Source organism: Macaca mulatta, chromosome 19 (assembly GCF_049350105.2).
Source record: "Macaca mulatta isolate MMU2019108-1 chromosome 19, T2T-MMU8v2.0, whole genome shotgun sequence".
Classification (NCBI taxonomy): Eukaryota; Metazoa; Chordata; class Mammalia; order Primates; family Cercopithecidae; genus Macaca; species Macaca mulatta.
Window position 1 is genome coordinate 47,040,924 of NC_133424.1, and position 15,428 is coordinate 47,056,351.

At 51.2% G+C, this 15,428-nt stretch overlaps 1 protein-coding gene across 5 annotated transcripts; it reads right to left on the reverse strand.

Moving 5' to 3' along the window:
• Positions 1–733: 733 nt before the first annotated feature.
• On the reverse strand, positions 734–15,149 carry PRODH2 (proline dehydrogenase 2). Of its 5 annotated transcripts, XM_015123711.3 has the most exons (10): positions 14,874–15,143; positions 14,602–14,798; positions 14,376–14,514; positions 14,204–14,290; positions 8,177–8,257; positions 7,941–8,096; positions 7,696–7,862; positions 3,983–4,093; positions 2,882–2,967; positions 734–968 (listed from the first exon to the last, which is right to left on the reverse strand). In XM_015123711.3, the coding sequence occupies exons 1-10, from the start codon at positions 15,045–15,047 to the stop codon at positions 784–786; spliced, it is 1,383 nt and encodes a 460-aa protein (XP_014979197.2). In that variant the 5' UTR covers positions 15,048–15,143; the 3' UTR covers positions 734–783. The 5 variants fall into 5 exon arrangements, with proteins under 5 accessions (XP_014979197.2, XP_014979198.2, XP_077838434.1 ...); XM_015123712.3 differs by lacking the exon at positions 3,983–4,093 and having other exon boundaries at positions 14,874–15,149; XM_077982308.1 differs by lacking the exon at positions 7,941–8,096 and having other exon boundaries at positions 14,874–15,148.
• Between the last annotated feature and the right edge of the window lie 279 nt (positions 15,150–15,428).

Sequence of the window (15,428 nt, forward strand, 5' to 3'; positions counted from 1 at the left end):
TCTCAGTGGGTGTCTAACGATCTTTTTCTTTTCTTTTCTTTTGAGACCGAGTCTTGCTCTGTTGTCCAGGCTGGAGTGCAGTGGCATGATCTCAGCTCACTGCAAGCTCTGCCTCCTGGATTCATGCCATTCTCCTGCCTCAGCCTCCCAAGAAGCTGGGACGACAGGTGCCCACCACCATGCCCGGCCTTTTTTTTTTTTTTTTTTTTTTTTGTATTTTTAGTAGAGACGGGGTTTCACTGTGTTAGCCAGGATGGTCTCAATCTCCTGACCTCATGAGCCACCCGCCTCAGCCTCCCAAAATGCTGGGATTACAGGTGTGAGTCACCGCGCTCAATCTTTTTTTTTTTTTTTTTTGAAACACAGTCTCTTTCTGTCACCCAGACTGGAGAACAGTCTGGATACAGTCATAGATCACTGCAGCCTCAAACCCCTGGGCTCAAGTGATCCTCCTGCCTCGGTCTCCTGAGCTGGGACCACAGGCACGCACCACCATGCCTTACTGATTTAATTTTTTGTAGAGAAAGAATATTGCTATGTTGCCCAGGCTGGTCTTGAACTCCTAGACTGAAGGAAGCCTCCCACCTTGGCCTCCTAAAGCACTGGGATTATAGGCAAGAGCCACCACTCCCAGCCTAACGCTCTCTCTTGAATTGCAAAACCCCTAGCTTGGACTGGCTGAGGTCAAGATGAGCCCTTCCACAAGGAGGCGGTGTCAGTGCAGGACAGCAGCTTTGGCAGTGCCTAAGGACTTTTATTGACCACATGACCCCCTCAGGGGTGCTAGTGGGGTATCCTTCGGCGTCCTGGCAGCAGCCGCCGCCACAGTTCTTGGCTGAGCAGCTCCTGTTCCCTGCGGACACCCTGAAGCACGCTCCGGTTTTCCTGGGCCCTCCGGATCAGGTAGGGGATTACCTCCTCCAAGGAGCCATAGGGGATGGACTTATACACTACATAGCCGGCCTGCCCTGCAGGGAGAGTGGGTTTTGTTTTTTCATTTTTGGTGTTTTTCTGAGACAGAGTCTGTTTTTTCATTTTTGGTGTTTTTCTGAGACAGAGTCTCACTCTGTTGCCCAGACTGGAGTGCAGTGGCATAGTCTCCGCTCACTGCAACCTCCGCCTCCCAGGTTCAAGTGATTCTCCTCCTGCTTCAGCCTCCTGAGTGGCTGGGATTATAGGCGTGTGCCACTATACCTGGCTAATTTTTGTATTTTTAGTAGAGACGGGGGTCTTACCATGTTTGCCAGGCTGGTCTCGAACTCCTGACCTCAGGTGATCCGCCTGCCTCGGCCTCCCAGAGTGCTGGGATTACAGGCGTGAGCCACTGCACCCGGCCTATTTATTTTGTTTTTGAGACAGAATCTGGCTCTGTCGCCCAGGCTGGAGTGTAGTGGCATGATCTCAGCTCACTACAACCTCCGCCTCCTGGGTTCAAGTGATTATCCTGCTTCAGCCTCCCCAGTAGCTGGGTTACAGGCATGCACCACCATGCCCAGCCAATTTTTGTAGTTTTAGTAGAGATGGAGTTTCACCATGCTGGCCAGGCTGGTCTCGAACTCCTGACCTCAAGTGATCCACCCATGATGGCCTCCCAAAGTACTGGGGTTGCAGGTGTGAGCCACTACGCCCTGCCCCAGCTAATTGTTCTTATTGTTTGAAGAGGTGGAATCTCACTATATTGCCCTGGCTGGCCTCAAACTCCTGAGCTCAAGTGATCCTCATGCCTTGGCCTCCCAAAATGTGGGGATTACAGGCGTGATCCACTGCATCCAGCCTGCATTTTTAAAAATCTTAGTTATTAAAATGGTGCCAAGAGAGTAAGGAATTTACTAATCCAAGAATCAAGAGAAAGTGAGGCCAGGTATGGTGGCTCATGCCTGTAATCCCAGCACTTTGGGAGGCTGAGGTGGGCAGATCACCTGAGTTCAAGAGTTCGAGACCAGCCTGGCCAACACGGTGAAACCCGTCTCTACTAAAAATACAAAAATTAGCCAGGCATGGTGGCAGCTGCCTGTAGTCCCAACCACTTAGGAGGCTGAGGCAGGAGAAATTGCTTGAACCCAGGAGGCAAAGGTTGCAGTGAGCCAAGATGGCACCACTAGACTCCAGCCTGAGTAACGGAGCAGGACTCTGTCTCTAAATAAATAAATAGATAGATAGATAGATAGATAGATAGATAAATAAGAAAATGAGAACCCAGAGAGAGAAGGGACACACAGTAAGCCACTTCTGCCCTGAAAGCAAAACCGAGCTGCTATTTGATGACTTCACAGAGTTTTGGGAGGACATTGAGTCAGACTTCAAGCCTGACTGAGGTGAGAGTTATAAGGGAGAACTTCCCCAAGTTAAACCAGAACCCAAAAAACTATACCCTCAGAGTAAGAGCTAATAAACAGTCAACACTGCAACCTTCCCCCAGTCCCAGGAAATGGTTTTGGTCATAAACAGATCAAGGAACAAAACAGAAAAATCCACCTCTGTGAAGTTGGGGCTATGGGTTAACCCCCTTATGTATTTGTAGTTCAAATTTGCACCAGTGGGGTGTCTCAAGAAACCTCAAGCTGTGAATTTAGGATAAAGTGATTTTGTTCTGCTTAGCACCTGGCAGAAGGAAACGTTAATTATCTGGTGTCAGGCTCTGAGGAGCAAAAAGAGTAAAGATAACAAAACACACAAGAAATAATACACCATGATCAAGAACCAGCAGAAATGACAGACGGCAGACACACAGACACAGCCTGGGAAGGCCTGCAGACACTGGAATGACAGATCTCTCTGGAAGGATCTGGAGGCTGGGCCTTGGTTGGGAATAGGAGAAGGGCTCTGGCTGGGAGGGAGTGAGGCCTGGGGCTTGGTGGGGATGGGGGAGACATTCACATACCCAGTGCCAGAGAGACGTGGTCACACATGCCCAGAAGTTGTCCAAAACAGACAGTCCCGTCCAGAGGAATGCCCAGCTCCCACATGCTGCAGAAAAGACCACATCATCACTCCAGACCGTGGCTGCATCTAGAGCTTAGAGTCAGTCACTAAGCACCCATATGGCAGCTCCACTAATTCAAATATTGAAGTATTTCCAAACTCAATGATACATAATAATAAGTCCTTTGCATTCCTTGAAGGTCCCCCAGGGACTCCCAGCCACTTCCCTGGAGCTCTCAGACCTCCTTATGCCCCAGCAAATAAGGGGCGACATCTTGTCCATCTGGAACCTATAAGGACCTACAGGTATAGCAGGGGTTAATGTGTTTATTTGTTTTAAGAGGTAGGGTCTTGCTTTGTTATCCAGGCTGGAGTGCAGTGGCTCAAGCACTGCTCACTGCAGCCTCAACCTCCTGGGCTCAAGTGATCCTTCCACCTCAGCCTCCCAAATAGCTGGGACTATAGGTGTGTACCACCACACCCAGCTTTTTTTTTTTTTTTTTTTTTTTTAATTTGGTATAGAAATGGGATCTTTCTGTGTTTCCCAGGCTGGTCTCCAACAGTCCTCCACCTCAGCCTCCCAAAGTGCTGGGATTATAGGCATGTGCCAACCATGCCCGGCTATAAATTTTTGTTGTTGTTGTTGTTTGTTTGTTTTTGAGACAGTCTTGCTCTGTCACCCAGGCTGGAGTGCAGGTGCGCGATCTCGGCTCACTGCAAGGTCCGCCTCCCAGGTTCACGCCATTCTCCTGCCTCAGCCTCCCGAGTAGCTGGGACTACAGGCACCCGCCACCACACCTGGCTCACTTTTTTGTATATTTTAGTAGAGACAGGGTTTCACCATGTTAGCCAGGATGGTCTCGATCTCCTGACCTCGTGATCCGCCCACCTCAGCCTCCCAAAGTGCTGAGATTACAGGTGTGAGCCACCGCGCCCGGCTTTAAATATTTTTAAAGTTCTCCCCAGAACACCGCTGTCCATCTCTGGCATTCGAGCAAGGGAGAGGAAGTGAAGGCCCTTTTGTGGGCACCTATTTCCTGCCCGTCCCTCCACCTCATACCGCTTGGTTGCCTGGCGAACAGATTCCTCATTGTGGGAAGCCACCATGAGGTGGCACATGGGGCCATGGCGGGCCACACGCGTCAGCATCAGTTCCAGGCAGCGGCTGTAACTGAAGGGAGATGCTCTGTTCAGCTCACCTGGTGAGCAAGGCTCAGGCCCCAGGGACTGGGGTGGGTGGGGTGCTCCTAAGTGAGGGATCTCTGGAGCCAGTACCCTCTTCCATCTGCACCAGTTGTAAGGGACATCCCTTCTCTGAGCCACTTTCATCTTTTGGGGTTTTTTGGGGGGGAGTTTGTTTGTTTTTGAGATGGAGTCTCACTCTCTTACCCAGGCTGGAATGCAGTGGTAATCTCGGCTCACCGCAACCTCCACCTCCCAGGTTCAAGTGATTCCCCTGCCTCAGCCTCCTGAGCAGCTGGGATTACAGGTATGCACCATCACACCCAGCTAATTTTTGTATTTTTAGTAGAGACGGGGTTTCACCATGTTGGTCAGGCTGGTCTCGAACTCCTGACCTCAGGTGATCTGCCCACCTCAGCCTCCCAAAGTGCTGGGATTACAGGCGTCAGCCACCGCGCCCAGCCCCATGTTAGTCTCTTGTCACTGTGAGTTTCCGAGCAGCACTGTTGTGAGGATGGTGTGAGATAAGAGGGGTATGAAGTCTTTGGGACAGTGGCGACGGTCTCACAGGAGAGGGTCGCATCATGTGCAGGAGATGACATTTCCCCAAGGTTATCACTGCTGCGTTGTCAACAGAACATCACTAGCAACAGCCCAGATGTCCATAAATGGGGAACTGGCTAAGGAAACTGTGAAAAGGAAGGAGGACACTGTCTGGGTACTGATATGGAAGAAGAAAAAGATTGGCAAATGCCTTGCAAGCATGCTGCAGGCCACGGGCCACCCTATGTACTTCACATCCTCTGTGGGTCTTCCCCATCGCCCCCCAGACCTGTTTTCCACCCTTCTCTGCCCCTCAGGAAGAGACACTTTTGCCCCACATCCCCCATGGAGTCATGTGCAGGAAGGAGTGTGAGTGTCTCACCTCGGCCCCTCCCTGCTCACCCTGACTGTGCTCTCTGTGTGACCACAGCTCCCTAAGGTGGCCCCTCTCCTTCAACTACAGCATAGGGGTCGAAATAGCTTCCTAGGCCAGGCGTGGTGGCTCACGCCTGTAATCCCAGCACTTTGGGAGGCCGAGACGGGCAGATCACGAGGTCAGGAGATCGAGACCATCCTGGCTAACACAGTGAAACCCCATCTCTACTAAAAATACAAAAAATTAGCCGGGCGTGGTGGCGGGCACCTGTAGTCCCAGCTACACGGGAGGCTGAGGCAGGAGAATGGCGTGAACCCGGGAGGCGGAGCTTGCAGTGAGACGAGATCGTGCCACTACACTCCAGCCTGGGCGACAGAGCGAGACTCCGTCTCAAAAAAAAAAGAAAAAAAGAAATAGCTTCCTAATAACTTCCCTGACTTTGCCTACACTTCCTTTTCGTTTTGTTTTTTTTTTAGAGACTGGGTCTCACTCTGTTGCCCAGGCTGGAGTGCAGTGGCGCGATCTCACCTCACTGAATCCTCCAACTCCTGGGCTCAAGCGATCCTCCCACCTTGGCCTCCCAAACTGCTGGGATTACAGGTGTGAGGCCCTGCGCCTCGCCCCCGACACTTCTATAAACAGCCCCTTCACCAAATTTCCTTTAGTTAAAACCCTTTGTGCGGAATTCTGTTTCCTTTGGAAAAAGCTAATCACTCATCTAATTCTCAAATCAGCTCCGGAAGGCAATGTTCCTATTCCCTTTTTACAGAGTGGGGAGACTGAAACTGAGAAGGGTCCATCTCTCGTCCCCAGGTCACACAGCTAGAGGTGACCAGGCTGGGATTTGAACTCAGGCTGTCTGATGCTCCAGAGCCCAGGCTCCTTATCGGTAGGCTATTCTGCCTTTAAAATGCACAGTCGAGGCAGGACATGCTGGCTCACGCCTATAATCCCAGCACTTGGGTAGGCCAAGGCAGGAGGGCTGCTGGAGCCTAGGAGTTTGAGACTAGCCTGGGCAACATAGGGAGACCCCACGTCTACAAAAATTAAAACAAAAATTGTTGGACACGGTGGTGTGCGCTGGTGGTCTTAGCTACTTGGGAGACTGAGGTGGGAGGATGGCTTGGGCCTGGGGAGTCAAGGCTGCAGTGAGCCAAGATCGCACCACTGCACTCCAGCCTGGGAGACAGAGTGCGACCCTGTCTCAAAAATAAGTTAAAAAACAAATGAAAAAAGCCAAATATACAAGGTCACATATTGTGTGATTCCATTTATATGAAATGTCTAGAATAGGCAAATCCACAGAGACAAAAAGTAGGTTAGTGGTTTCCAGGGGCTGAGAGGAGGAGGGAACAGAAAGCGACTGACTTCTCACTGGTATGAGGTTACTTTTTGGGGTGATGAAAATATTCTGGAATCAAAGAGTGGTGACGGTTGCACAATTTTGGGAATATACTAAACTCCGCTGAATTGTACATGTTAAAATTGTGAATTCTATGATATTTGAATATATTTCAATTTTTAAAATAATAGTGCAAATTATTATTATTATTTTGAGACAGAGTCTCACTCTGTCACCCAGGCTGGAGTTCAGTGGCGCAATCTTGGCTCACTGCAACCTTTGCCTCCTGGGTTCAAATGATTCTCCTACCTCAGCCTCCCAAGTAGCTGGGATTACCAGTGCAAGCCACCACACCTGGCTAATTTTTGTATTTTTAGTAGAGACAGGGTTTCACCATGTTGACCAGGCTGGTCTCAAAACTCCTGACCTCAAGTGATCTGCCTGCCTCAGCCTCCCAAAGTGCTGGGATTACAAGCGGAGCTACCATGCCTGGCCGTAATTTTTTATTTTTAATGTTTTTACAGATGGGATCTTGCTATGTTGCTCATATTGGGCTCAAGCAATCTTCCTACCTTAGCCTCCCAAGTAGTTGGGATGACAGGCACACACCACTGTGCCTGGCTTGGTACCAGTTAAGCCGATGGTACACAAACGTGCCCTGGAGCCCCTGCAGATCTCGGACATGAGCCTAGATTCCAAACATGGCTAGGCCACCTGCTCTGTAACCTGGGTGAGTCCCTGTGGCCCCCAGAGAAGGTACCAAGAAGTAAAGATATAAGGAGGTGAGGGATGGGGCCATGCTGCTGTCTGCAGTGGGAATGTCCCAGGCAGTGGGAACAGGAAGTGCCAAGCCCCTGGGTATCATGCAGGAGGCCACTGTGGCTGCAGTGGAGTGAGGGAGAGGAAGAGAAAGTTAGGGAAGTGACAGGGACCAGAGCATGTGGGGCTTAGAGGCCACTGCAGGCGTTTCTTTTTGGTTTTTTGTTTGTTTGTGTGTGTGTTTGTTTTGAGACAGAGTCTCACGCTGTTGCCCAGGCTGAAGTGCGGTGGTGCAGTCATGGCTCACTACTGCCTTGAACTCCTGGCCTCAAGTGATCCTCCCAACTCAGCCTCCTAAGTAGCTGAACTACAGGCACGTGCTACCACACCCGGCTATTGTTAAAATTTTTTAGAGATGAGGTCTCCCTATGTTGCCCAGGCTGGTCTCCAACTCCTGTTCTCAAGTGAATCTCTAGCCTCAGGCTCCCAAAGCACTGGGATTACAGGTATGAGCCACTGCACCTGACCATTAGGTGTTATTTCCTGCAGAAGCCAGCTGGCCCAGGCCTACCTCTGACTGGTGGCCTCATAGTCAGGCTGAGTGGGGTCCTTCATCCCATGAAGCTGGGCCACCGCTCTCTCCTTGTCCAGATAGGCACCTCGTACCAGCTTCACTCCGAAGGCCAGGCCGGCCCTGTGTGCAGCCTCTGCGTCCCTCCCCAGCCGCTCGAATGTGTCCTGTAGGGCACACGGGCACGTTCTGGTAGGTCAGGGTATGCGGACCCCGGCCTGCACCTCCCAGAACACACTGCACACCTTTAGACAGGCCTGGTAGGTGTTCCACACCCAGGGCCCGCCTTCCTCTGGGCTGTTCCAGCGCACGGCCAGGGCAGCCACCAGCAGCGAGAGCGCAGGGTTCAGTGAGGTGTACTCCGCATCCACCAGGAGCCGCACGTGCTGGGCCCGGGCATACTGAGGGTGACAGAGACGGCGGTCAGGGTCCTGGGTGTCCAGCAGGGGCAGTGGAGCCAGACCCCAGCAGGAGGGGTTACCTGGGCCACCCGATGCAAGCGGCTGAGGGAGGCCTGGAGGTGCTGGTTCTGCTCATCGTTGAGGCAGGAGACCTGGAGGTTCTAGGGGGCAGCAGGGGAAGTGGAAAAAAGCTTAGAAGTTGCTAGAAATCTAAAAATGAGCAATATCAGTTAGGTACTTTTAATTGAGGGACTTATGAGCCTAGAATCAGGGTTTGAATCCAGGCTCCACCACCTATTGTGTGACTTGGGTAAGTTATATAACCTTTCTGGGCCTCAGTTTTTGTTTGTTTTTTGAGATGGAGTATTGCTCTGCTGCTCAGGTTGGAGTGCAGTGGCATGATTTCAGCTCACTGCAACCTCCGCCTCCTGGATTCAAGTGATTCTCCTGCTTCAGCCTCCCAAGTAGCTGGGATTACAGGTGCTCGCCACCATGCCCGCCTAATATTTGTACTTTTAGTAGAGACGGGTTTTCACCATGTTGCCCAGGCTGGTCTCGATCTCCTTACCTCAAGTGATCCACCCACCTTGACCTCCGAAAGTGCTGGGATTACAGGCATGAGCCACCATGCTCAGCTCTCCCTGCTACTCTTTGAACATGACGGGCAACTTCCCTTCAGGCCTTTACCTGCTGCCATGTTTCCTTCAAGTATTTGCTCTAATGTCACTTTCTCAACATGGTTTCCCAGCTATACATTGGCAACTTCTTTTCCTGTTCCTCAGCCTTATTTTCCCCTACTTGTTACGTACTGATTTTTGTTTTGTTTTGTTGAGACAGAGTCTTACTGTATTGCCCAGGCTGGAACGCAGTGGTGCGATCATGGCTCACTGCAGCCTCTACCTCCCCAGCTCAAGCAATCCTCCTGCTTCAGCCTCCCAAGTACCTAGGACCACAGGCACCCACCACCACGCCTGGCTAATTTTTTACTATTTGTAGAGTCAAAGTCTTCCTATGTTGCCCAGGCTGGTCTCAGACTCCTGAGCTCAAGCGATCCTCCCACCTTAGCCTCCCAAAGTGCTGGGATTCTGACTTTGGTTTTAATTATTGTCTCTTGCCCCTGACTTGCAAGGAAGTGCCTCGAGGTCAGGGATTTCGCCTTCACGCCTCCTCGGCCCCTAGCACCGTGTCTGGAACAAGACAGATGTTCAGCAAACACTTCGGGAGTGGATAGGCTTGTAACATGGAAGTAACAATTATTCCTAACTCACAGTCTTACGTAGATTCATCTGGCTGAATGTGAGCTGCTGGTGACTCCAGGGAGTCTGGCTGGGCTCAAAGAAGTTGGGAAATGGAAGAAAGAGGAACAGGTGGGGCTGAAAGCTTTATTATATCCAATAAGGTCGATACGGATGACAGGCCTAGGCTTGCTCATGGAATCTGGAGGCAGGTTGGGCTGGAAGCTGCAGCCCTCCCATGGTGGGGAGAATGCTGCCACCTGGAGGAGGGAAAAGCTGGGGGCAGCAGTCTCGTTTCCTCTTCCCCCAACAGAGGATTGTCTCCCCCTTGACTTGGGGCATAGTCTCAGGCCCTCAGGGAGCTATTTCAGACACCCACCAAATATTTAACTCATTTAATCTTTACCACCCTCTGATGTAGCAACTGTTATTGTCCCCCATTTTCTAGATGGGGAAACTGGGGCACAGAGCAGGGAAGTCACTTGTCAAAAGTCACACAGCTAACTCAGGGCAAACGTGAGGTTTGAACCTCAGCCTTTCCAGAGCCTGGGTCTTTCTCTCTTTCCCTTCTCTCCCTCCCTCCCTTCCTTCCTGCCTCCCTCCCTTCTTTCCTTTCCTTTTTTTTTTTTTTTCTTTTTTTTTTTTTTTGAGACAGGGTCTCACTCTGTCTCCCAGGCAAGAGTGCAGTAGTGTAAGTTCAAGTGATTCTCCTGCCTCAGCCTCCTGAGTAACTGGGACTATAGGCAAGTGCCACCACTTCTGGATAATTTTTGTATTTTTAGTAGAGATGGGGTTTTACCACGTTGTCCAGGCTGGTCTCAAACTCCTGACCTCAAATGATCCACCCCCACTTAGCCTCTCAAAGTGCTGGGATTACAGGCATGAGCTACGGCACCTGGCCCTCTTTCTTTCTTTTTCTTTTTTCTTTTTTTTTTTAGAGACGGGGTCTCTCATTCTGTCGCCCAGGCTGGAGTGAAGTGGCACAATTTTTAGCTCACTGCAGCCTCAAACTTGCCAGCTCAAGCAATCCTCCCACCTTAACCTGCCGAGTAGCAAGGATTACAGGTGCCTGCCACCACATCCAGCTAATTTTAAGAATGTTTTTGTAAAGACGAGGGCTTACGGTATTACTCAGGCTGGTATTGACCTCCTGAGCTCAAGTGATCCTCCTGCCTTAGCCTCCACACCAGGTGTGCACCAGCACACAGGCTAAGTTTTCAATTTTTTGTAGAAATGGGGTCTCACTATGTTGCCCAGGCAGGTCTTGAACTCCTGGGCTCAAGTAAGCCTCCAATTTCAGTCTCCCAAAATGCAGATTACAGGCATGAGGCACTGCACCCAGCCTGTTTTAATCCTTAAAACCACCAAGAAGTTGCTGTCACTCTCCCCACAGGAATAAACTAAAGCTCATGAAGAGATGAACTCCTTACTCTCCAAAGCTGAGTTTCTGAACCATGAAATCTTGTTCCTATGTGTTCTCTGACACACTTTATAAATTACAAATAAGGCCAGGTACAGTGGCTTACGCCTGTAATCCCAACACTTTGGGATGCCAAGGCAGGTGGATCACGAGGTCAGGAGTTCAAGACCAGCCTGGCCAACATAGTGAAACCCCATTTCTACTAAAAATACAAAACTTAGCTGGGCGTGGTGGCACGCACCTATAGCTCCAGCTACTCGGGACGCTGGAGCAGGAGAATAGCTTGAACCTGGGAGGCGGAGGTTGCAGTGAGCCGAGATCGTACCACTGCACTCCAGCCTAGGCAACAGAGCCAGATGCCATCCTCTGCCCCTGACAAAAAAAAAAAAAAAGCCGGGCGCGGTGGCTCAAGCCTGTAATCCCAGCACTTTGGGAGGCCGAGACAGGCGGATCACGAGGTCAGGAGGTCGAGACCATCCTGGCTAACCAGGTGAAACCCCGTCTCTACTAAAAAATACAAAAAACTAGCTGGGCGAGGTGGCGGGCGCCTGTAGTCCCAGCTGCTGGGGAGGCTGAGGCAGCAGAATGGCGTGAACCCAGGAGGCGGAGCTTGCAGTGAACTGAGATCGCGCCACTGCACTCCAGCCTGGGTGACAGAGCAAGACTCTGTCTTAAAATAATAATAATAATAATAATAAATAGATAAATAAAAATTACAAATAAAAAATTAGAAGTAGAAACATCAGCATGTCCACTGTAGCATTGTTTGGGAGGGTGGAGACACAGAGGCCACCCAGGGGTTCACCCCAGGAGAGGTAAACCATGCAGCAGCCAGTGGCAAGAGGATTCTTGAGGCACCAGCCCGTGCAATACAGTGCGACTCTTTCTCTACAAAAAATTTTAAAAATTAGCTGGACATGCTGGCTCATTCCTGTAATACCAGCTACTTGGGAGGCTTAGGTGGGAGGATTGCTAGAGCTCAGGAGTTCGAGGCTACAGTGATCTGTGATCATGCCACTGCACTCCAGCCTGGGTGACAGAGAGAGACCCTGTATAAAACCAAAACCAAAACCAAAACAAAACTTTGTGTGGATCTTAACATCAGTGGAAAAAATAAGAAGTAGAGTGAGATAGCTGATAAGATGCTTTTGTGTAAATTTAAAACATTCTCTCGATTGATGGAGATGGGCAGGAGGGAACTACGCAGTGATGGAAATGTTCTAAATCTTTTTCTTTTTCTTTTCTTTTTTTTTTTGAGACAGAATTTTGATCTTTTTTGCCCAGGTTAGAGTGCAAGGGCATGATCTTGGCTCATTGCAACCTCCGCCTCCCGGGTTCCAGTGATTCTTTTGCCTCAGCCTCCCCAGTAGCTGGGATTACAGGCGCACGCTACCACACCCGGCTAATTTTGTATATCTAGTAGAGACAGGGTTTCACGATGTTGGCCAGGCTGTTCTTGAACTCCTGACCTCCAGTAATCCATCCACCTCAGCCTCCCAAAGTGTTGCGATTACAGGCGTGAGCCAACGCTCCCGGCCATGTTCTAAATCTTGATAGGGATTTGGATTGCTCAAGTGTGTGTTTTGGTCAAGGTTCATTAAGGGGCACATTTACAATGTGTGTAGTTCATTGTTTTACCTTGAAAGAAAAAAGTACTGGGAATAATTATTGGGTTCTAATTAGTGAGCCCATTATTCACATCATGAGGCATTCAGGGGGAAAACATACTGATGTCTGCAATTTACTTTGAAATGCACCAAAAAATAAGATGGATTGATGGATGGATAGAGGAATAGAGGGATAGATATGATTTAAAACGAGTATAGTTAAAGGTGGCAGGTACATGGATGTGCATGTACAATTCTTTTTACTTTTCTGTATATTTGAAAATTTGTGGCCGGGCGCGGTGGCTCAAGCCTGTAATCCCAGCACTTTGGGAGGCCGAGGCGGGCGGATCACGAGGTCAGGAGATCGAGACCATCCTGGCTGACACGGTGAAACCCCGTCTCTACTAAAAAATACAAAAAACTAGCTGGGCGAGGTGGCGGGCGCCTGTAGTCCCAGCTACTGGGGAGGCTGAGGCAGGAGAATTGCGTGAACCCGGGAGGCGGAGCCTGCAGTGAGCTGAGATCCGGCCACTGCACTCCAGCCTGGGCGGCAGAGCGAGACTCCGTCTCAAAAAAAAAAAAAAAAAAAAAAAAAGAAAATTTGTATAATAGAATATTGGGGAAAATATGCCCCCCACAAATGGTATACACCTGGCAAAACAAAATCATAGAAACAAAAAGATATGCCGGGCGTGGTGGCTCAAGCCTGTAATCCCAGCACTTTGGGAGGCCGAGGCGGGTGGATCACGAGGTCAGGAGATCGAGACTATCCTGGCTAACATGGTGAAACCCTGTCTCTACTAAAAAAAAAAAATACAAAAAACTAGCTGGGCGTGGTGGCGGGCGCCTGTAGTCCCAGCTACTTGGGAGGCTGAGGCAGGAGAATGGCATGAACCCGGGAGGCGGAGCTTGCAGTGAGCGGAGATGACGCCACTGCACTCCAGCCTGGGAGACACAGCGAGACTCCATCTCAAAAAAAAAAAAAAAAAAAAAAGATATGCATTATACAAGATAGGAGGCTGGGTGTGATGATTCACACCTATAATTCCAGAACTTCGGGAGGCTGAGGCTGAGGGACTGCTTGAGGCCATGAGTTAGAGACCAGCCTGTGCAACACAGTAAGACAGAGAGAGAGAGAGAGAGAGAGAGAGAGAGAGAGAGAGAGAGAGAGAGAGGAGGGAGGAGAGAGAGAAGGAAGGAAGGAAGGAAGGAAGGAAGGAAGGAAGGAAGGAAGGAAGGAAGGAAGGAAGGAAGGAAGGAAGGAAGGGAGGGAGGGAGGGAGGGAGGGAGGGAGGGAGGGAGGGGGAGGGAGGGAAGGAAGGAAGGAGGGAGGGAGGGAGGGAAGGGAGAGAGAAGGAAAAAGAAAAGGAAGGAAAGAGAGAGAGAAAGGAAGGAAGAAGAGAGAGAGAAAGAAAAAGGAAAGAGTGAGAGAGAAAGAAAGCAAAAAAGATGGAGTAGGGTTGAAAGAGAATATAGAGATAAAAAGGAAATAATGATTGAATGAACAAACTAAGATCCCATTGGCCTAATCAGAACTTACACCCAGCCAGCTCACACCCGTGCGGCTGTGTTGACTGAGGACACATTGATGTACCTCCTTCTAGTTGATAAACAGCTTCTATCCCAGTCCCTCCTCTGAGAGCCTCCAGCCTCCAGGCTCCTCCCTGAGAACCCAGATGACCCTGATTCCATCCATTTCAACCATGCCTGGGAGCTACAGCCGCATTTCTGCTGGCTGTTCCAAGGCTGGAGGTGGCCGTGAGCATTTTGAACATCTGGCGTGCCATGTGGCCGCATCTGAGTCCAAGGCACTCTGTCCCCGACAGTCCCGCTTGAGATCCTTACCTGCCCAGAGTCCATGGCTTCAGCCAGCCTCTCGGGGCTCAGCTCCAAGGGAGCTCCTGGCCTTCTGACCCATGAGGCTAGCTCCTTCTGAAATGGGGTGGTAGGTGGGGTGGTGAGGGAAGCCCGGTGGGCAGCCGCGCCCTCCTGGCACCCCCATCTTTGCACTCCTTACACAGAGCCGAGCGCTGGTCAACGCCGTCACCTTCAGCTGCATGAGGCTGGCCTCAGCCAGGCTGGGGGGCTCCAGGAGGTCCCGCGACAGGTTCACACACCGCAGCATAGCACCGAGGTTCCCCTCATACCAGGCCTCACTGCCCAGCCAGCAGGCGTCAGGTCCCGACCTGCGAAGTCCCTTCCTGCGTCCTCCCAGCCTCCCTGGGCCCTGGCTCCCTACTCACCCGCTCTTGGCAGCAGAGTCCGGCTCCTCCTCAGTGGGCACTGCCAGCAGTGGTCGGAGGCTGAGGGTCCGCAGCTGCTGCACGCAGCCCCTCACCTCCTCTGCCGTCTCACCAGCCACAAACTGCCCATAGACAGATGCTCGGAGAAACGCGCCTGAGAGCCGGGAGCCCAGGAGTCGCTGAGACCAGGCCTGGAGCTGGGTGAAGGAGAGCGAGGGCTCAGCACCAGGCTATGGGGAGCCTCCAGGCTGGTCCTCGGGATCGCTGCTCACCGCCAGCCCGTGAGTGACGAGTGGGGGCCAGGCACACAGCCGGAGAACCAGCAAGGCCCGTGTCAGCTCTCCTGTGCCCTTGAGGTGGAAGGCGCCACCATCAAAGCTCAGGGGCTGCCAGCCCCTCGCCAGGGGACCAGCTTGGGAACAGAGCGGGTAACAGGTCCAGAGCATCCTGGGTCCCTGGCTGCCTCCACACCAGGGAAGGTGCTCTGGAGGCAGCAGGTTCACCAAGTGCCCCTTGCCCAGACTGGGGGCAGTGACTGATTAACTGGGCAAAGCCTCAGGATCACAGGCTCCTTGAGGGCAATTAATTATTAACAAATGGGGACAGAGTTCAGAGTAACGGTAACGGGAGGCGAACCCCCAATAACAGCCCCCAACAATCCTCAGCACAACAGCCTGCACTTACTAGGTAATCACCACGTGCCGGGGGAAACAGGGGCTCCGAGGCAAGGATCCCTGGGTTCAGGACATTGGGCTTTGTGATCCAGGACGAGCTACTTAACCGCTTTTGTGGCAATTGCTTCCTCCCCCTCCCAAGTAGCTGGGATT

Excerpts from the sequence above, each read along its gene's own strand:
- PRODH2 (XM_015123711.3), bottom strand. The coding sequence starts at position 15,047 with ATGCTCTGGACCTGTTACCCGCTCTGTTCCCAAGCTGGTCCCCTGGCG. Across the intron at positions 2,968-3,982 it reads GTTCGCCAGGCAACCAAGCG|CATGTGGGAGCTGGGCATTC; the intron begins GTATGAGGTGGA and ends TCTTTTCTGCAG. Across the intron at positions 969-2,881 it reads CCACGTCTCTCTGGCACTGG|GGCAGGCCGGCTATGTAGTG; the intron begins GTATGTGAATGT and ends CTCTCCCTGCAG.